The 23613-nt window shown below is 38.4% G+C and overlaps 1 protein-coding gene across 1 annotated transcript in view; it reads right to left on the bottom strand.

Annotated features, from left to right (window-relative positions):
* Positions 1 to 1665: 1665 nt before the first annotated feature.
* The window catches only part of LOC124164957 (protein no-on-transient A), a 497391-nt gene continuing 475443 nt past the window's right edge, over positions 1666 to 23613 (bottom strand). The window contains exons 3-4 of the mRNA XM_046542195.1: positions 6315 to 6402; positions 1666 to 1930 (exon numbers count right to left, since the gene is read on the bottom strand). Of these exons, the coding sequence (XP_046398151.1) occupies positions 1666 to 1930; positions 6315 to 6402 (353 nt within the window). The remainder of the gene's footprint in view (positions 1931 to 6314; positions 6403 to 23613) is intronic.

The following is a 23613-nucleotide window of genomic DNA, read 5'->3' as shown; positions in this document are numbered from 1 at the left end:
AGAGTGATTTCCCTGGACACGGAATGCGTGCGAGTCCTTCGCCACCACTCTCGGCTGGAGAACTGTGCATGCGGTTCCCAATCAATCTTGCAACAGGCGAAAAAGGGTTTGCATGCATTTTTAATGTTAAAGAACACCCCAAGAAAAAAAGAAAACCGCGAATCCTGAACCGTAATGGGTCAGGCACACACGCCAGCTCCATCTCATCAAACATTCACAAGTAGGCCAAAGTTTCGAGGCACACAAATTTCTTTGCCCCATTGCCCCTAAATGGGTGGAATGGCCGTAAATACGCGGCAACGATCTTTCCTTCGACGAAAGTACACATTATTTCAATGTTTAACATTTTTTTAATCTTCTCTCCGCCCTCAAGGATACAATCCACCTCATTCAAGATGGTGTTGGTCTAAACCTCAGGTGACTTCTATATTCACATTGTATTCAACCGTGAGAGGTGATCATACATATGTACAAAGCTGTAACGAATGGGTGGGGAACTTAAGAAGTTCAAACCCTTCCGAAATTTTCGGAAATCGATCCTCCAAGATGGTATCCGCGGAAAATTTTAGTTATAAACGTCCACCTTGTTCAAGTTGGTTTCGGTCTAAGCCTCTCTTCCTTTCTATATTTACGCCGAACCCACGCGGGTGGGATGTTCACGTGCAAAGCCGTAGCTAGTGGGGTGGGACTCAAGAAGTTCAAACCTTTCCGAAATTTTGGAAACGCTTTCTCCACGATGGTTTCCGTGGACACTTCTAGTTAAAAATCGATAATCTTCCATGTGCCAACGGGTGGTATGACCTTTTTGTATTCGCCAAATTCACGCATGTGATTGCTCAACTGTTTTCTCTTTTCCATCTCCATGGCCAACCACGGTCGGAAGTGCAGCTTAACCCCACCAAATGAGCTCCCCCCCCCCGAAATTCACCACTGTCAATAAGAACCCCCTCGAAAAGAAGTTCAAACCTCATGTTATTTCTCCATCACTCTCACTGCGACGGGAGGGAACACCTTTAGATTCACCTAATTTTACGCATATAAAGGTTGAACCATTTTATTTTTTCCCCCTCTAAGAATACAATTCACCATCTCTAGGATGGTGTCGGCCATGTTATCCCCATAGCAACGGGTGGGTTGACTTTTTTTTCCACCAAGATAGTTTCGGCCCAGACCTCTAGTTATCTTTCGATATTCCCCCATACCAACAGTTGGACTAACATTAATTTGATTTACCCAACTTGAGCAACAGGAATGCTCACCTTTTTTTTAATTTTCCAATCCACAAGAATATACCATTCACCTACTCCATGATGGTTACGGCCCAGACCTCTACTTATCTCTCGATATTCCCCCATACCAACGGTTGGGCTGACATTTATTTTATTTACCCAACTTGAGCAACAGGAATGCTCAGCTATTTTTTTATTTTTCCAATCCACAAATATATATAAATCACCTCCTCTAGGATGGTTTCGGCCCAGACCTCTAGTTATCTCTCCATATTCCCCTACGGGTGGGGTGACCTATTTTCTTGGCCCGACCTAAGTATGTGAATAATCTACTATTTTCTCATTTTTCCAATCCTCCAGAATACAATTCACCTCCTCCACGCAACGGTTTCGGTCCAAATTCGGTTCGGTCCCTCTCTTGTTATTTTTCTCCGTCCTACAGTAAGAGCCTCTCGTGTTCCTCGGAGATGGCGTCCTCATCTCGATCGCCCTCCTCGTCGTCTTCGGACCAGGCCCCTCCGCCTCTGCCCGCCCCTCGCCCTCGGCCCCCCTTGCCCCCTCCGCCCCCCTTGGACCCAGCCGCTGCGTCGGAGCCGTCGTCCGTGAAGGCGGCTTCCTCCGTCTCCGACCAGTGGTCGAACTCCTCCTTGTGGTGTTCGAGGGCCATCAGGGACGGGAAGAGGCTGTCGCAAGCAGAGCATCTGTGCGGAGAGACGAAGAGAAAGGAGATATACTTCAGTGAAAACCCCACAGAGAGTTGTAAGAATGTCGGTGTCTAGCAACAGTGGTGCAGCGAGGGGGGTTTTGGGGATAAAACCCCCCTCAGAGCTCAGAGAAATTTTTTAAAGTTTAATCCATTTTACTTAATTAGGTTAATATTACTTATAGAATAATGTAAGGATTACAAAAATGTCCCTCAGAAGGCCGTAAAACTCACCGTTTTGAACCATTTATCTTAAAAATTTTCTGGAGGTGGGCCCCGCACCTCCAGCTTCCCCTGGCGGGTATTCCATACCCCATAACTCCCCAGTATTATTTGCGCCTAAGCCCCCCCTAGCCTTAATTCCTAGCTGCGCCCCTGTCTTACAAGACCCTAGCAAGAAAAAAAAATTCGGGTGGTGTAGGGCAGTGGCGGATCTATGGGGGGGGGGGGCTAATGGGGCTATGGCCCCTTTGGGTATCCAATTTACACTAGATAGAATGGTAATTTTTTCCGATCCCCGCTACTGCTGGAATTTTAACCCCCTCTTAGCCCCCTTGTCGCTATCCTGGATCCGCCACTGGTGTGGGGGTAGTTATGGCCAAATTACAAACGAAAGATTCCAAAAAAGCTAATTAGAATACATGTATACCGAAAAATTTTAGAATTGCACGCATATTTACTTCACTGCTTGGAATCATCAGGCTTCACAAAAGTTTTTAAGAAAGATATACTATAGCTATAACTGAGGACTAGACACGATGAATTTATCTGACTCTCGTTTCTTAAGTACAAGTGTAAAGGCAGTTTAACACGGGGCACGTCATTGCGCAATCTGACATACGTGCGAAGGTCCAGTCAAAATTGCGTCCTGGAAAGTGGTGAATTGCTAGAAACACGAATATTTCAAAAGAGTTACACGGGAAAATTTGGTATAATTAGGGGCGTCCAACGAAATTTACATTCATGACGATGGTATCAGTCAAATTCATAACTTATCAACACTATTCCTCGCAATTACAAACATTACAATGCTAAAAATTGGAAAAAAGTGGATCGCATTGCACTCATCACCACGGCTTTTTTGAAAGCCGATTAAAATGCGATCGAAGTGGTACAGAAATATACCTTCCATGGAATGGAATTGGGCCTCCTCAATGCAGTCCCCTTGACTTGAAAGCATACGATAATATATGGATACGAGGTGGTAAAATAGCCCATGCTATAATTCCGAGCTCTCATTCTCGCAATTTCAAAAATATTTTCAGTGCTAACCTGCGCAATGGCATTCCCTGTGTAAAGCGGCCTTAAGGGATAATGAAGCTCCTTATTACACCAATGCCATCCTTATTCCGTACTCGTCAAATACATCCTCTCTTTATAATACTAAAGCATGAGTAGCGATGGAAAATTTTTGGTCAAAATTGATTTTTCGAGGGATCGACTTTTTAAACCAAATGAGAAGCTCGACTTTTTAACAAAAATGGAATTTTGAACCAAAATATCGATAAATAGAAAGAAATGGACGGTTCTTATTTGAATACATACCGATTGAATAAAAACATGTTTATCATTCATTCGAAAAACAGACAAAATACACATGTGAGTGGGTTTCATAACATGATTACATCGTCACTGACGACTATATTATGACGCCCGGGTCGTGCTTCTTTTCCTAGTTAGCAGCTTTGCTAATGCAATTGCATCAGAAATCTTGTTACCATAGAGGAAATAAAACGCAAGGAATTATTCCACTATATTTCCATGATTCTTTCAAGGTCGAACCTCCAAATCAAACTCCCATCACAAGTCTGCGGTCAGTAGCGGATACAGAAAAAACTAAAGAGGGGGGAGCGCAAAAGATATCTTGAGTTACCTTTACTTTTATCGTAATAAAAAATAATCAAGTCACATGCAGAGCTTCAGAATTTTTTAATTAAAGTGATTATTCACATATTCAAGAGAATTATTTCCTCTGATATAAAAAAGCTACAATTGTGGTTCTGCTGTGTTTGGCAATACGGGGCCCGCGCCCGCTGCGACCCCCATTAGTATCCGCTACTGTCTGTGATGAAGGAATTATTGGCATGGCAGGAAGGCAAGCAGAGAAAGAAATCAAGAGGAACGCATAAAGCGCAAGATAGACTGAAAATAACATAAAAGTACAACGGAGTATAAATTAGATAGTTCGGAGGCAAAAATCGAAAAGGTAATTCCAGAAAAGGATTTTGAATCTAGTGATGTTCACGACGAGAAAATCATCCAACTGGACCACAGCGTTCGGATCCGAATTACTGGATTTTACGCCGGGCGGTTTTCAACCAGTCAGTTGAACTCATAAGCTCGACTCCATCCTCAAAAGCTCCATTGGGACATTCACAGCGGAAAGGAATTCGATTGGCTCAAAATCTCTCGAGAAATGTTACAGATTCGAATCATAGAGCAAGCTTATCTTTCTCTCAGTGATAATTGTGGACTAGAGAGGATGAATTTATCAATATCTCGCTTTATAAACACAAGTGCGAGAGATAATGAAGGTCCTTGTTACACCAACACCATTCTTATTCTGTACTCGCTTAATACATCAAGAACGAGCCGATACTAGCGATAATCATTGTGAAGAAATAATAGGCATTTATTAGAAAAACCTGACTATGAATTTCGGCATATTTTGGAGGACTATATTGAAAAAAAAAATTATCGGTATAATGGCCAAAAATTCATTTAACGGAACTAGAAATAAACATTTGTGTTTATAACAGTTAACAGTCCAATGCTACCATTTGGGAACAGATTTATAAAAATTCAAGAAAATCATAATTCGTACCAGTGAATAATTTCATAGCTTTTGTTATGCAACTAAAGTATATATTTATATTTTAAAGTGAATTGCATGACCTGTGTATACTTACATACTTGTGGTCGTCAATTGTACATTTTCAAGAGTGGTTATTTTCATCAACTCTGAGGTGCGTATGCGGTTTATTCGATATTTTTTCTCTACACCATTTAGTAACAAATGCTCATTTATTCAAAATATCAATAGATCAATAGATATTTTGAATAAATCAATAGATATTTTGAATAAATAATTAAAATTAGTTTATTAGTCATGTGTACATTTATTTTTCAAGTAATAACACATTTTGTGGTATGTTCCCATTTGGGAGCATGCTTAAAAACGCGTTTAAAATTTTTGGTCGGTTTTTTTTTCATAATATCCCTTAATTAGTTGTAAAAGAAATAGGATATGCCAAGAAATACTAAAAATCAGTTGGCAAGTTAGTTTGGTCTTTAAAGCGTTAAATTCTCCAAGGTCCGATAGTCAGTGTAAATTTTTACATCGCATAGTAATGTGCTCTAGATGATGTAATATGTTATATTCGCCTCCTGAGACAGGCGCGTATCGTAATCTAACATGTAGTATATCATCCATGACACATTTGACTTGCTTATACAAATTGACACAGTTTGCAGTCGTAAACACCTTTTTAGGTTAACAGTGGATTTATACTAAAGTTTTCAGCCAAGTTATCACAATCCGATCATGAAAAATTCAATTTGAAATCACTTTTCACTTCATCGATCACATCAAATCCACCATGCAGCCGTTTCTTTTATGATCGAAGACATCACGTTGAGAAACTTATGCGTTAGTTAAGATAAAGCGTGGAATTTTGATATTTAAAATCCTTTCAGTATGGAGGAATTCAAAATAATATCGCTAAGCTCAGCTTCGTTTTATTTTATTACCATACTCACGGATAGTATGAAAATATGCTTCAAAAATTGTACCAAATGAACAGTGGTGGAACAAGGAAAAGGGGGATGGGCCTCCTTAATTTCTGGAAAAAAATTAATAGATATCTTTAAGGTTGCTCTCCAACATAGGCGGATCTAGGGGGGAGTTACGGGGGCACGTGCCCCCCCCCCCCCAGACCCATAAAAATATGCAAGATTTTTAATACAGTCCCATAATCATTGCGTTCGTTTTGTATTAAGAGATATTCTTGTGCCCCCCAGAACAAAATCCTGGGTACGGCCTTGCTTGTACCCCCCCAGAAAGAAACCCTGGATCTGCTTCTGCTCTCCAATGAAAATATATCTGATAGCCAGCGTTATAGCGTTAACAAACAATGCTCAAAAATAATTGTTGAATATCTAAAAATCACTTGCATATCATAACAAATATGAAGTATCGCTGAGATTTCTTTCATACTACCAATGGGCAGCGGAAAGTAATGAAGCTCCCCTCCGTCCCCCTACCCCCCTAAAAATAAAACAACCGATAATCCGCCCATTCAAATATCACTCCACTAAGGGAGCGTAAAAATAAAAGAACATTTTCTGGGAGATATTTGCAAAATAAAAAGAAAGTAACTCACCCGAAATGCCTCTTCTTCTGCTGGTGCTGGGCAAGGAGCTTCATGGTGGGGAAGTACCTGTCGCAAACGTTGCACGTGAGGGATTCTTCTGCAAAGAAAAAAAAGATGTAAAATATAAGATAAGCATTTTGGGCTGAGCTGGCAACCAGAGTGAGGTCTACCCTTTCAAGTACGACCAAACCTGAAGTTGAGGCACTGAATGACTCACAATCAGTTGTATTGAGTCCACTGTGACTCAAAAGAGTCCACTGTGGATCCATCTAGAGTTAAAGTAATCTGGAGTATTGAGGCTTCTTAGAATAATTAAGAGGTATGATGCAAAAAACTAAACTCAATGGTGATCATAAAGTAAATAAAACTTATAAACATGATAAAGGGAACAAAGTATCACTTGAATCCCTAAACAATAAAAATTTTATGGCACTCCGGTTGAAATGAGTCAAAATCTAGTGTTATAGCATGATCATAGAGAGCGCCATTTGGCTTTTTAAAGACTTTATTCATTGTGCCAAGAATAAATCAACTAAGTAAGTACAATGAAACATTTTTCATCATACTTTATTTATCTATCGTTTGAAGTCTTTGCTTTCACACCAAAAATATTCTCACTAATCGTTTGACACAGGAAAAGAATCAGGTCCCCTACCTCGAATGTCTAATATACATGGGTGTACCCAGCGGGGGGCAGTAGGGGACATCTGTCCCCCCCCCTAGAAGCACGAGTATATTTAATACAAAATTAAAGTTTTGAACAAATTTTCTTTAAATCTAAGAAAAGTGACAAAGGTATAAAATATTTTATTAAAATGAAAATATTTTTTCACTAATAAAGCACTTACAATTTTCTTGATATTTTGATTTCCTTAACCTTTTCTGTGATACAACTTTAACAACCGCGGCTTGCCCCCCTCTAGTTTTGACCCTGGATATGTCCTTGCCAATATACACAAGTGCATGGCTTAGCTCTACTCACACTTATCCAACCAAACCTCAAGTTGAAACACTGCATTTATCAATTAATTTTTTTACACTAGTTTCAAAGCGCTAAATAATTGGATTCGGCAATGAACTTCTCATGGATTTGAAAGGGAAGGGATAGCCACTTCCCCTCCTCTCCCAGGACCACCCACTTAGTGTAACCCGATCGTTTTGACAGTTGAGATACGTCTAGTAATCTAATATGGGTGTTTTCCTCTAACCAGGCCAATTAGGAGGTTGAAACATGAGATTTTACGCAGCATAGTGATGCCTGGTTCAAAAAAAACATTTCAAGAACTCAAAACGCAGCTGCGTTGCCACCCGAGCTCATGTTCGTTCGAACGATGAAGCAACAATCCAAAACGCATTCTAAACGCCACTATACACGGTGAATGATCATGCGAATGATCATGCCATCATTCGCGGGATCATGCGAGCAAAATAGAACATGGTCTAATTTTCTCTGAATGATCATGCGCATTACGGTTCATCCGCTAATTTTCCTACTATACACGCCGAATGATTCAATTCGCATGATCGTTCAGCATGATGATTCACCGTGTATAGCCACGACCACCGAGAGAGAATCGCCTACTCTTCTCTTTCGGTGGTCGTGGTATTGCGGCCTTAAAATCCGACGCGGACTATGGTGGTGCGAACGAGACCATTTTGAATAGTGGGGTGCCAGACCTTATTAATGAGATTGGTCCTCGATACGTCATTTTCCTGACATTTTCCAAATGTATTATTCTAATTGTACCAAATAGATTAGAATTGTACCACTCGAATGTGCCTTACGAATTGTACCTATCGAATCGTACCTATCGAATCTTCGAGTTGTACCAAAAGGTCTCAAAATATAATATTTCAATGCCGTTATTTCTGGACATTGCAAGAAAAAATACGCAGTATTATACAGACCAAATGATGACCCAGAAAAATGATATTAGTATAAGACAGGGAACTGAAATAAAAATAATTATTTTTTCCAGCAAATAATTATAAAAAACTAATAAATTGCTGTCATAATTTCTTTAAAATTTTGGTTTTATTAACCTTTTCTGTGCAATAACTTGAATGACCACTGCCACCCCCCTCCCCCGCTAGCTAGTTTTGATTCTGTCAGGGATGCAAATAAATGTGCGTAGAGCCCTTGGATGCGTTCGTTCACGTGGACCATTTCTCGGGACACTCGAGCTACGACAATGTAAATCACGACTGACAGGAGAGGGGAAATGGAAGGCTTTAGAGTCGAGATAACGGAGGGCAAAATCACTCGCCCTTCCCTTACCTAGGTTGCGGGTCAATCGTTCGAAATGACGCCGGGCGAGAGAGGGCATCGGGCCGTTAAGATCGACGCTGATGCACACGGGAACACTTTGTGACAGGATCGATCGCAACCATGAACGCAAATATCGCATCCAACTTGGGCATTAAAGAGAAACGACAGAGCCCAAAGTGACTTACGAGTTTGTTCCGCACCTGAATATGTAATATGTCAGCCCGCGAGCAGGAAAAAAGTAGCATTTCCCGTTTCGGTGGTTGAAGCGGTGAATGATTACCTGCAGTAGCTCGCGTCCATAAAACGCTAGGTCCATGTTAGATGGAAGAACAGATAAGTGGACTTTGTGACTCATCGATCTCATATCAGCGGAAGGTAGAGAATAGTTTTATTATAATGTTTTTCTTCTTTAAATTATGGCTTTGATTACTAATGGCCAGTGGCGTCGGAAAGATAGCAAAAAACGTGTTTACCGTTAAATGCGATGGTGGGTGGCGTAATCTGGTGGAACTCCTTCATGATGCACAAAGGGTAAAAAAAAAAGACTTTGCTGTTCTACAAAATAAAATATATATTTGCGACCGGTTTCGATACGGCGATGACGATACACCGTATCGAAACCGGTCGCAAATCTATATTTTATTTTGTGGAACAGCAAAGTTTTTTTTTCTTACCCTCTGTGCATCATGCTTACCGATATATATTTAATCAGTAAGAATGAACTAGAACGATTAACCCATTATGACCCAATGTTGCTTCTAAGCAACATCAAAAATGTATACATCATATGTTCTATTTAGGAAATGTCTAAACCACGTATTATTTTGTGGTGTTAATTGTAATGACGAAATATTCAGCTGCCACGATTATTATGATTGATTGCAAAATTTTCAAGTTTTCATAATGAAAAATCTTGACACTTGAATTCTCCCAAAAGTAGCTCTGGGTTGGTAAGGGTTAAGGCGTGATATAGTGGAAGTTCGACATTTTAAAATAATTATGGAAAGGTGCAAATAAATTTCATTTTAATTAATCATTAAGGTTTATTGGTTTCTCTTCGAATGATTTTTCATTAAATTTCACGGATACTATGTTCCTAATACGAATACCTGCATGCTTTTCATTGAATTTTAAAATTATTTATATCAAGCTCCATGAGACCACCAGTAAAAACGCTAATGAAAATTCTTATATTCTTAAAAACTATCGTTCTAGTATTTTTTCACATTTACCCAGAGATATTACGAATTAAACTCGTGTGCCGAGTTTCACACAAATATGGAAACATATTGTAAAGAAAACGACTCTGTAAACCTACATCTACCAACCTAAGATATTTGCAAAAAATTGAATAAAATTAAAAATTGATTACTGGCAATAACCTTAACCGCGAGAATGATGAATGACGCGATTTTTTAAATCAAAGATTCACTTAATAATCGTGTTCCCTTTCGTTTATTAGGTTTTAAAGATTTTTATTTAAAGAGACAGAATAGATCCGAGGGAATATGTAAAAATATCGCGGAAAATTTGGTACCAGTACAAGAAAGCCGATCAAGCAAAGTTTTAAATAATCTTAGAAGTACCTTGCCCCCAGTTTCCTCCCCTTTGGCTTATCCAGCGGGGAGTAGGGGGGGGGGGTTACTGTCCCCCCAAGAAGCGAAAATAAATTTAGTGCAAAACAAAAGTTATGAACAAATTTTCCTTTTAGTATAAGATATGGTACTAAAATAAAAATCAATGTTTTTTCAAGCAAATAATTTAAAAAAATTATAAATTGATGTCATAATTTCCTTAAAATTTTGGTTTCATTAGCCTTTTCAGTGCAAAAAATTTACAACTATAACGACCACGGCTAGTTTGCCCCCCCCTCCCCCCACAGTTTTGATTCTGGGTACGCCCATGGGCCTTCCATCTGCTATTGTGAGTGCCCCGCCATTACGAGGACTTGAAACAGGCAACTGGGCTCACCATTATTTGAGCCCATGAAGATCAGAGATTTACACGTGGACGACCTGATATCCTTCAGCAAGGACATTGGGCTTTGCTGGTAATTAATTATAGGTGGAGGGCACCATGGACCAACTAGGTCTAATTGCTCTTGGCGACCTCCGCCCCTCTTTAAAATTCAATCAATCAAACCTTGCTCCCAAAGTGTTTTTTTCATTGCCATATGATAAAAAACTTGTCCCACTAAAGCGATTTAAAAAAAAGTATTGAAAATATATTGAAATAACGGGTATGAATGTTTATTGAATTTTGTTTTTACGTTTGAATATGTTACGCGGTACAAATTTTTCTTACAAATCATGGTTTTCTTATTATTTCATTGATAAAATTGTTAAATTTGTAAATACCCTATTATTGATGGTAAATACAATTTGAAATATGCGTATATTCGGAAGAAAGAGAAACCTGCGGTGACAGTTTATCAGCAGTTTGTCAACGACAAAAACATTCTGTCTAATGCGTTACTAAGCTATAACCGATGGTGATGCTGTCAGATAATGTAACGCGATAAAAGGATTGCCAAATTCTTATTTGTAAGATCGATTCACGGCGACTGATATTGTGTCAACAATGGAAGACGCAATTCAGACGCGCCAACGGAATAAACAGTGCAGTTTTTTTCGCAGCGAACAAATTAAAAAAATTCCACCCTGGCTTCACAATTCCATGCAGGCCGTTCTTTCCCTCAATCTTGGGCCGCACAATAAATTCAGTCATTCGTCTCCTTCTCAGCCATAAAAAAGTGCTATACTCCGTGGCTCGTACATCCAGCTTTGCGATAGAAGTGACAGATGAGATGTAGTATGGTACGTCAATACTTTCGGGCCTTCCTTAAGTGAATAATGAATGCCAAATATTTTTTGGCGCGAATAGTATAATGCTATGTGTCCTAATAAAAGATGGGTTTCCAGATTTCAGTACATAGGTATAGATTTATTTATAGATATATTTACTTACACATGAAATTATATGCATATGAATTTTTTCAATGAGGAAACCAAGTCAAACTTTGTCAAAGGCACATTACGCTTTTCAGCGTTTTCATGGCAACTGCGAAGTGCATCCAATAAAATGTTTGCGTTGCCATAGCTCAGTAACTAAGCGGTTGTGACCCCGTGTTTATAGAACAAAAAATTCTTAAAATTGTCTCCCTTATCACCTCTTGAAGTTTTGCATTTACCTCCGGAAACACCATGTTTATAAATTCATAATCAGAAGTATACAAATTAAATTAATTATGAAATAATAAATATCTGGTGAAACATTGCTATGGATAATTAAATCGGAAGCATACAAATGAAGAGGCACGCATTGGGATAGATAATGTTTTTCATGATAAATTTGCAAACTTCCGAGTGAAAAATGTTATGCAGGTCTGTGAGGTATTTTATTTGCCTGATTAATACAATAACGCAAGCGAAAAACAATTTCTCTTTTAAATTTGAATTTCGAGTTGGGGCCGGAGTAGGGGATCGTGGTACAAGCATTGATTTTCATGTTAAATGTACCTAAACTTCAAAATATGTTGGGCGGCGAGTACAAGCATACAATGTTGGAATAATGGCGTTCACGATGCTACCTTCATCAGGGCAGGATTTTCCTATAGGCTAACCAGGCCATTCAGCCTTTGGCCTCAAGAAAAGAGGGGCATACATTCAAATTGTTAGAGAAATCAAAATTACACCATTCTAAAAACAGGGAACACCATTATTTATTTTTATAAAAGTTTGTGCCAATCAAAACATTTTTCATGTAATATGGTGATGGATATCATAGTAATCCTATATTTCATCATCTTTCATATCACTATATTATCTTTACAATGAAACCAGTGCAATCACATACTATTAAAATAACGGAAAATCCAGATTGCATAAGCCAAGTTTTTCTCGGGTCCTACTCAAAATCGAAGCAAAAAATCACGCCCAAATCGAACAAATATGGTAAGGTGGTACCTAGAACTCCCAACAAAACTTTTAGGAAGCGCCATTTATTGGTTTCAAATTTAAAAGTCACGGCTTACGGAAACCCTTTACTAAATGTGAAATGGCCTGTGATAACATTAGATGGCTTCCAGAGAAATATCCTCTGGATTAAAAGACAAAATGAGATGGCCAACTATTCCCAAAAGCTATATTCATCCAGGTTTATTGCTTTCTTGACCTTTTGCAAGACCCAAGAAGAGGAAATATCTGCATTCGTAGGTATCAAAAGAAGGTTTGGAAGAGCTAGTGTACCCCGTCCGCCAACATTCATTCGCACGTCGTTCCTTTCAGCGGGAGCTTTTCTTCTCACGAGGAGGAAGATTAATCACACTTCAACCCTCGTGTCTAAAATGGAGGGTATCCTCGCGTGGGAAGAAACGCGCGTCATGCAAGCAGGCGAGGAATATTTTTGCGAAAACCATTCATTCATCTATCCGATGGCTCGTGTGACGTACGATGCAGTAAAATTGTGATACAACCCTTCTAGCTCTCTTCAAAGCAGATGTTGGTTACACACGCCACGAAAAAAAATGAGAATGGAAAGATATAATTCAGGGTAGCCACTCGAACATAGAGCTGAAATTCGTGATTTATTCAGGCTGCGTTCACAATTTTACAGACCACTCGATATTGCATATATTACCAAGTAACAGTGGCGGATCCAGAGAGGGGCAAGAGGGGGGCATCCAATTTACTCTCGATAAAACGGTAATGAACCTCTTATAATAAGGAAGAAAAACATAATGCTTAATAGAAAATTACTGTGAGGTAAAATTACTAAATATTTACAAAAATTTACGTTTAAAAAGTTAATTCTTTGGAAATTTATCAATGAGACAACCTTAAAGTGTTTTCACAAGCCTCAAAATTCTCAAATGTTCCATTTCAACCTGCGTTCAGGTTAACCTCTCAGCAATACAATTACTTATCGCAATCTGACTCGTTGATTTTTGGTGATGGGTGCGGTCGCGTTTCATCAACGCGGAAGTCTGAAATGAAAAGATTCTCCGCCGGGGGCGTGAAATGGGAGTTATCACCCTTATATCTCATTTATCAAGGCAATTTCTTTCCGACCCCTTCACTAGCAGTAGGATCTCAACATCTTCATGGTAAGGTATTTGGAGGAAGCGACCGATAGCTAGGGTCATTTGCCCTATGTGGCAGAGGCGTAGCGAGGGGAAAGGTCCGGGGTGCCCGGACCCCCCCTCCGAAATATAAAAACATAATTTATTTCCTTGATAAAAGAAAACAAAGTATTAAAAAATTATGAATTCACAAAAGATTTCGTCGACAAATTATGTTTTTCCGAATATGAAAAGTGTTAAAATTAGTTTAAAACCATCAGAACCCTGTTTTTTTTTAAAGTAGACCCCCCCGAACCAGGGGCGGATCCAGGATTTATTTCTGGGGGGCACAAGCAAGGCCGTATCCAAGATTTATTTCTGGGGGGGGCACAGGGATACCTCGTAATACAAAACGAACGCAATGTTAACGGAACCGTATTCAAAATCTAGCATATTTTTTAAAGGTCTGGGAGGGGCACGTGCCCCCGTGCCCCCCAAGATCCGCCTATGCCCCGAACGAAATTTCTGGCTAAGCCACTGCCATGTGGGAAGGATATAATACATATTAATTATGCTCTGGGCGTCATAATTGCAGCAAAACACAGTTTTCAATGATTGGCTCAGAAAAAAGCTGATTAAGTCCATGAAAAATCAAACATTTGTACTAACGATATCGCAGTACCTACGATTGCGTGGGATGGCTGCGTCATCAGTCAGCAATCCAAGGATTGGTTTGACGCAGTGGCGTGGCCAGGTATTTCGTTCGGGGGGTGAGGGTCCAAAACCAGGGGGGATAATTTTTGAAAAACAGGGTACTAAGTAATGGGTTTTAAATTAAATTTTAATAATTTTCATAATCGAAAAAAATTCATTTGATAAAGAAATATTTTGTTCACGATTACTAATTCACGATTTTTTTACATTATGTTTTCTTTTATGAAGGAAAATAATTATGTTTTGATATTTCGGGGGCGGGGCTGTCCGGACCCCCTGACTCCCCCTGGCTACGCCACTGACGCAGCCCTCAGCTTGATCCTCATTTTAGTAAATCTTTTAACACCCACATAATTCCCCTGCTTTACGTACTCCATCACCTGCCCTGTGTTTCATCGGAGATATAACTCTGTCGTTCTTCCCTTTCACCTTCAACGATAACTTTCATCAGACCACCGTGTCTCATTATGAGGCTGATTGAATTGGCCCGCCCTCTACCCAAAGTTTTCAAAAGACATCTCTTCTCCCAAACTCTTCTTGGAGTTTCCACATGGCTCACACCCACGCCTTGTTATAGGCATTTTGAGTATAAGCGAGCAACATCTCTCACAAATAATCTGAGAGATGATTTGGGATTCTCTCTGGATACATTTTAAAATAAGTTAGAATACTTTAGACGAATAATGGTGGAGACTTAAATATCAACGTGAATGTATAACGTGCCCGCTCATATACATCCATGGATCCATGAACTGCAAATTGACAATGTGTATGTATATGAATAGGCAGATCTAGGAGGGGAAGCACGTGCCCTCCACACTCTTAAAAATATGCGAGATTTTTAACACGGTCTCATTACCATTGCGTTCGTTTTGTATTACGAAGTATCCTCGTGCCCTCCCAGAACAAAATCCTGGATACGGCCCGGTGTATATGTGCATTACGCCACTCACTTAATCACCCTTTAAAAGCTTTTGGTTGGGGACATAAGTTTCCCTGATATTTCAAAACATATGATCTCTTACCCCCATTTTGACCTTCAGAGGTCAAAAAATCAACAATATGGATCCATAAACTGCGAAACTGACTTGGGCAGTGCCCAATGGGCATCCTTTAAAACCTATGGTTCCACACGTTGGTTGTCATGATGGCCCGACGTTTAACTCTATGACCTTTGACCTCCGTATTAGCCTTGGAAGTAAATGAATAGATAAGACGGGCATTTGGACAATACCAATGACTTGGGGACCCTTTAAAACCTAAGGATCGAAACCTTTGTTGGTATGCCATTCTTTTTGCCACCTCTGTGACCTTGACTGTGACCTTACAGGGTCAACGGATGAATTTTCGTAAATTAAAGTGTTATTTTCGGTTTTATCGTGTCAGAAAACCTAATAATTGATATCTTGGTCAAAGAAATTCAGACTTTTTTCTACCTCGATTTTTTGTAACATTGAAACCCCATAAGGCAAATTCAAAATTTTGGTTTGGACCCACATTGTGAGGTAAAAAGGTCAAAATTGTGCAATGTTGCTTACACTTAACAAAAATTAGGACCTTTCCCCATAAGTTTGCCAATTTTAATGAATATTGCTCGAGAAAAGTTACAAAAATGACACACGACCTGTGGGACAGTCTATACTGAATGTGATATTTTTGGGCTTAAAAACCAGCGCTTAGGCGACCCCTTTTGCTTGACACCTTACGCGGCTGCGTTCTTCGCTTGCAGCTTAAACCGGCCCTGCTCACACGACCTATCCATTGGACCTTCATCGTTCTTCTGTGACAGCACACTTGACTGCTACATGATGTGGGATAAGCGATTCTGGAAAAGTTCAACACATTCTGTAATCTTCTTCAACTTCGCAAACAATTTCTTCGAAGAATCCTACCAAGAGATACACTCGTAGTGTTCTATTCAAGGAAAAAGCGCAGAAAATGCACCGCGATCTCAATAGGCTAAGAAGTTTGAAAACTCAAGTAGGTTAGAACTTAAGGTCTAACTAAAGACACACTAAAGATTTTGTGAAGCATCCCAGCGAAGCCAAGAAGTTTGTGTGAACCGAACTTCAAGTTGCCGAATCCCCGCGGATAAGAAAAAAAACGATAGGTTCACGCCCGGAGAACTTATCTCGTCTTACTTTAGACGTTCACATCGAGCAGAGGTACTACAGGAGGTGTTGGTTTACTCTAAGTAGCACTACAGGGCGTGAGAGAGTAGTAACTTATGGAGTCTTCCCGGAGGAGGCATGAGCGGGAAGATGTAGTTAAAAAAGTAGATAGCATTTATACAAGGAATACTACAGTGTCTGGTTAATATAACCGTTTTTGTTATACGTGAAGACCAAATGGTTATACTCCGCTTTTTTAATATCTAGGAAATTATTCGTTTAAATTCTGCTAATATCCATAGGCGGTGGGCGTCAAGTTATACAGCTCCGCTATGATTCTATTTTATTATTTGTATATACTGGTGAAGGCATATCAACTTTAACTATATAAAAAGAATACCTATTTCTAAAGCATCTAATGCCTTGAACATTTCTCAGCCGCCTTCCAAATATAAGAACTTAATGATTCATATTTAAATCTGTTGATAACATAGTGACTTCCTGAGAAGGTAACGGGTTTAAAAAATCATATCATGTAAAAATGTTTTCCTATTAAAATTCTATTCGTTTATTGGATGAGGTGTGGATTATAAATTTATTAGAGTGAATGATATTCAGAGTTGATATTTTTTATCCTCTTTAATTTACCTTTATAAATAGAATATCATTCTGTTCGCCGATTTCCCATGGTTTACATCTCGCGGTCATGAGAATTGAAATATCATGTCAATTCCTGAAGGTAAGGTGTACTGGTAAGGTATTTCAATATAGATCCTTCATTAGGAAATTCCCCACGATTAATGTAAAGGTACAACAACTTGAAAATGCTACCTTAAGTATTTCTTTTATCCGAAGAATAGTCTCGTTAGAAAAGAGAGGTGAGAAATAAATTTTTGGAATAAATAACCTCCCACTGCTTTGCATTCTACAACAGCAGCAACAGTGACTTCTGACCTACGAATATCGTGCGCTGCTCGATGTAGACCCAATAAGGCAGGTCACCCGGGATACACCCAGGTTGCCTCACCACTGCATTTTGAATACCTGCCCACGTCTCTACACTGGGGGGGGGGACTTGATTTGCGACTTGGCACAACGCGACGGGTGGAGATCCGATTCAAACACACAGGGTTCCGGCGAAATATTCCAAAATTAACGGATCCACGGAAACTCAAATAAAAGGTCAAAAAACTTCACTACCTGAATCCAATGAGTGGTGATCGCGTTATTGGCGATTGCGTCGATAATGACTCACGCGATAGGCAGGCAAGTATTCTGTGGCGGGATTACAGGTCAAAAAACTTCACTACGCTGAATGTAATGCAGTGGTAACCGCGCTACAGGCGATTGCGTCAATTATGGCTCGCATGTCACGCGATAGGCAGGCAAGTATTCTGTGGTGGGATTGCAGTACTTACTACGTAACACCATAATTCTCGTCATACCCACTTTTTCTTTCACGGTTCCAGAAAAAGACAAAAAACTATAAAATTTCTTGAACATTTGCCTAATTCACATCGCTTTTCATAACCTCTATTCAATAAATAGCCCGACATCCTCTAATGGCTAAATAGAGGGTTAGCCCTGTGGTTCACAGGAACTTCACTGCAAGATGGTGACCAGCAGAATTGCTGCAGGAAATATTAGTAATTATAAGTATCTTGGAACTTTCACTATTACTTATACCACTGCTTTTTGAAATAACGCGACCCGGGTTTCATTGAGTTAGGTATCATCATTTTCAAGCGTACATCATGATCTATTTATTTTATCATTGTTACCTAGTTACCTAACGGAGGAAGAGATGAATATTAAAACGGAAGCCAGAATAGGGGATAAGGATGGGTAAAGATATTCGTTTATCAGAGTGCTGTCCTGACTTAAAACTTATAATGGAATACTACAAAGTTAATAATGAGTTAGAGAATTTTATAATAAATTGGTTGAATAACAATTACTAATAACTTATATACTTAAAGTTACATATGAATATATGCAATTTTAATGTAATATATTATTTATGTAATAATTTATAAACAGCTCGAGTAGCACTTTTAGCAAAACATTTTCCTTCGATATTCCTTACATGTAATTCTTTTTTCTAATTGATTTTCTAATGATGTAAAATTCATCTACAGTAATTTTCATAAATATTTAACCGTTAACTATATAAGACTTGGCGTTAACAGAAGTTGAAAAAAAAGCAATATTTTGTACGCAATACAATTCACGGTTCGAGAAAAATACTTTGAATTCAAGATAAATATTTATTGACGAATATCACCGAAGTAATCAAGGAATTCTGCATTTGTTGCCCGTTGAATTATGTAAAAAAAAATGTTCCTAGAAACAAGCCAATTTTTTTTAATAAGGAGTAAAATAAAAAATAAATCTTGACATTTTTCGAACATGTTCCCGATTTTTGACATTTTTGTGTCGCCAAACGGATACATGAGTCCTCATTTGGCACCTTTAAAAGGTAGCGAAAACTTCGAAGTCTAAGCTTCTTCGCCTTTATGCTCCAAGGATGAAATCTGCAGTGGCATCTAAACAATCGAACCTCGAACTTTGACTGCATTGTTACTTGGAGTATCATACAAGGTGTGTTAGAAAAGTAAGGGGACTGATTTTGCACTAACTTAAGTTTTTATCTATTTTTTTGCAAAAAATAGTGTTATCCCCTTTTAACTAGTTTCCTTAGGCAGCTATATACCGACGGAGGTGTTGTTCCCACTCTTGGTAGCAGCGCTGAAATTCTTTAAATGGCATAGCTTTTAACCGGTCGGTCACTTTCACGGTCACTGTCTTGTCAAAGTTCTCCATAGTTCCAAAATGATGGATGTCCTATGAGGACATTTTTCGATTTCAGGAAAAGGGAAAAGTCACAGGGACTCAAATAAGGTGAATAGGGAGGTTTAGAAACAACAGCAATGCATTTAGAGGTAAAAATTCACCTATGCAAATGTCTGTGTGGCACGGGGCATTGTCATGGTGAAGAATCCACTTGTCCGCAATGTCTTATGATGGGCTGCCCAAGCCACCCATCCAACGATTTGATCTATGGATTTTTCTCTTTTATAGAAAAATCTTCCAAAATCGTTGGCGCAACAAATTATGGCTACGCTAATAGTGGGCCCTGGTCGCTTTCATAGCGGCGAGGGTGTTCCCTCTCCCGCCCTTCCATTCCTATTCCTACCCCAGAGGCGTCGACGGGCTCCTATCGCGGCGGGGCCTCCATGCTTTTTCCCTCTCATTCCACTCCCCTCCCCGGGTGCACGGGCGTATCTGTTGAATTACTCGGTCCCGACCTCGGTGCGTTTTAACCATCTAAGGAACCCCCCTTAGGTCCTCATTCGTTGTCCAAACTACCCTTCTCCATTTACCGAAGTCTCCTATTTTGAAAGTGAACCTTTTTTTTTCCTTCGCGGCTTCTTCATAGTAAATACTGAAAACTTCAAAATATTTCGTCGTCTTTTTAATTTAATTTTGTCTAATGCAAATCTGATTCTTTAGATGTTTGAATATTTATTTTTCTTCCACAAGAAAAGCTTCTTTATTTTTACAATAAATATTTCACAGCTTATATTTATTCAGTTTTTAAGAGATTTTAAGTATTACTGGCGTTATTTGGGATATTTTTCCGCAACAAAGAAAGGCGTTTTAATATTCGCTAATATTCCATTCCTTTTATATATTCACACAATCCAAATTCATGCTATAATATTTCGAAAATGTTTTCCTCATTAAAATGTTTTTATGCCGACACAAGACTATGCAGTATTAATACGAAGGTACTTTTCAAGAGGAAACTGTTCACAAACAGTGCGGTGTACAGAATTTTCAGTGGTGTATTCGAGGATAGTTGCGTGATATGTTGCTTCATTAACTTATTCAAAGTTACGCAGAATAATTACCCATATAAAAAGTTATGAAAATTTGTTAGCACTATCTTCAATTTCGTATTCGGTGAAATAAGAACGGTAGCACAAAGGTCCTTGCGGTAATCCTATTTTGAGACAAAACTCGAGCGTTTTGTCCGTTAATATTTTAAATAGCACCCCTTCCGTTTTTATACTCGACCCGGTAATACCAGAATCGAGAAAAAACCTTTGAATCAATTTGCTAAAAAATATTTAATAACTTTTATTGAAAAATGCCCTATGCAACCGTTATTGGAGGGCTTTTCCCAGGAACATTACCTTTTCCCTCAGCAAGCGTGTAAAAAATTAAGTTTATCTTGTTAGCTTAATATTGATTAATAATAATTATAGAATAGCTTAATAATGGCTTTCCAGGAATTTTAAAGGACGAATTAAAAAGGATAAATATTAAAAATACTTTTAAAAACGGAAATAAGTTAGCTGTAAATGAAATTTCATCTTTTGTGAGCATTCAACTCTTTCATTTTGTAACCAATTAATTCAGATATGATGAAATTATCAAGGTGTGCAGTTGAACCTCGAGCATTCCTTAAAAATTAAATCCCATACCAAAGGGGTGCTCCGAAGAAATATATCGTTGGTCTAAGCACGTGGCGAATCTGTCAGTAGGTTTCACTGAATAGGTTTTCGCAGTTTTTTCACGTCCCCCTTCTTCTGTGGGCGTTTTCCTGGAGTGGTTTTTTTCACTGAAGGATACTACACCCTTTCCTCATGTTTTTTTGCTCAGACAGAAATCTTTTTACTTACACAAAATTTTCACATATACTTGTTTATCTTGTTTGATATTTCAAAATATTGTATATTTTTGTACTGTAAATGTTTATTTACCGGTTTTAAATATTTTTGCATTGACGCTATCGAGGGGTTAAGTGGAAGAGGGGACTTATTGGTCTCAACCTCGCCCGAATAAAGACATATTATTATTATTACTATTTTCCTTATTGCATTTTCCACAGAGCAAGGGTTTTCTAACAGAAAAAAAACTAATAAATAATAAAATAATACACAATAAGATGCGGGGGAAATATTCATGAAAGTTTCTCAATGTCATTGAACAGGTGGATAATAAAGATAAAACTACAACTTTAACGAATATTTAGGGAGTGTACAAAGAAAAAATAATTAAAGAATGAATAAATTATACATTAAGGACAAAACTGTGTCGAAACTCTGCGCGTACGAGTCGAATAGAGGACAGAGCGCGTAAAGGAATTTTAGATTTAAAAAAAACAATGCATAGTTAACGAAGGAGCTCATTACGTGATTCGCATTGTTATTGGGATAAAAAAACTACCTACTTTCGCAATTTCTCGTTCTAAGAACTAGAAAGGTCGCACTTACTGCTTCAAATTCCTCAGCTATGAAACTACGATAATATTCAGGTCGCTTCGCAAATACAAAGCCAATCGTATCTTCGCATGCTTCCTCGTGACATCAAACTGTGAACTACACGGAAAAACTAAGGCATTTTTCCCTTTGTAATACCATTTAGTTTTCGGCGCGAAATTTCGATAAAATTATATGCCAAGCACACGCATGCGTGAAAAATGTTTAGCTATTTATTTCACTGCCATTAAAACCAAAATTAATTAACTTTTATGGAAACTGGAAAATGAAAAACGACTAACGCCAAAGTACACCGTGTAATCTCCCATCTTCTGCGAATGGAGGGACAGAAAATTGAACCTGTCCTAATTTAATTTATGAATTTGTATATGCTCCGTTCCGATCGACAAAAATCGTTCCTGCAATCAGATATCTACTCATACGCGTTAATGTATCGTAGAAACAGACCTTAAGTCGTGATATCTAACAATTAACTCGGCAAACTAAAATCATAAACTCGTACATTAAATCAATGCTGAAACAAACACTTAATTACGGGTTTGGCCAACCCGTGTAGATTTTTGTACTCAAACACGTTAAAGTACCTATTACCAGTGTTTGTTTAAAAGTGAACCCATAATTCTCTCACAAAGCGACGCCAAAAACGATTTCCTATATTTTTGTATAAGAATTTAAATTGAAAGTACACAGGACGGAAATGAGAGACATTTTTTTTACATGTGCGGCACATAAGACAATTAGAATAATTAGAAACACTAAAATGAGCCGAACATCAAGTTTAATCAGTCCTTAATGTTTTAAAAGTCTAGGAAACCATGTTGCATGCATAATTGTATTTGTTTTTAATTGTATTTTGTAAAAAGAAACCGTTATTACCAGTTATAAATAGGGTCAATGGCTGTAAAACAGAGAAAAACCTTTAACCTATTAAAGATTTACTACGGAAAAGTAACTGACGCGATCCCCAGCAACGACCGTGTGCTAACAATGATAATTTTACGAGATCTACCACCTGAAATGTGCAACGACCAACGTATGTATCATATTGGTCAATATTTCGCTCAAAAAACGTGAGACCTCTTCAGCTTTTTCCCATGAAGCAAGAGTCAAATGACCCAAATGGCTTTACTTTACACCAAACAGTCCTGTATTTTTTTATTTGAAGGAGACAAACCCTCGCACAGGAGGTCTAGCACAAGGGAAGTGGTCCTCATTATAGTAGGTAAAAACGATGTCATTTTCAATAATACAACTTTAGGTGTAAGAATACTTGTGAAGCAATATTTTATTGTAGATTCTTGTTAAATAATGATTAATTAAACTTGATAATTTCGACCAATCATTCCATTTATCACACTCAATAAATGTGAGAATTAATCAGCCTTTTCCCTAGAGGCAAGAGTAACACTGACCTAGATGGCCATTCTTTAAATAACTATCCCAATTTTTTTATTTGAAAGGAGACAAATACACGCACAGGTCTTCCACAGGGGAAATGGTTCTCATTATAACAGATGAAAATGGTGTCATTTTCAAACAGTACAACTTTTGATGCAAGAATACTTGTAAAGTGATATGGTATTGTAGACTTTTACAAAATAATGGTTTAATAAAACTTGATTTTCCACCCTATTTATTATTACTAATTATTATCATTATCACACTATAAACGTGAGACCTCCTCAGCTTTTTTCCTAGGAGGCAAGATTCACACTGACTTAGATGGCCTTCCTTTACACCTAACTCTGTATTTTATTTATTTATTATTTCAAAGGAGGAAACTCCACGTACAGGGGGGTTCATCGGGTGTAGGAGAAAAAAAACAGAACTCGCCTAGGAGCCTTGAAGCGGAAGGTTACGTGAGCGT

The sequence above is a fragment of the Ischnura elegans genome, chromosome 9, assembly GCF_921293095.1.
Source record: "Ischnura elegans chromosome 9, ioIscEleg1.1, whole genome shotgun sequence".
NCBI classification, from domain to species: Eukaryota; Metazoa; Arthropoda; class Insecta; order Odonata; family Coenagrionidae; genus Ischnura; species Ischnura elegans.
Note: the sequence above shows the minus strand (reverse complement) of the source record. Positions and strands in the feature narration are given on the sequence as shown.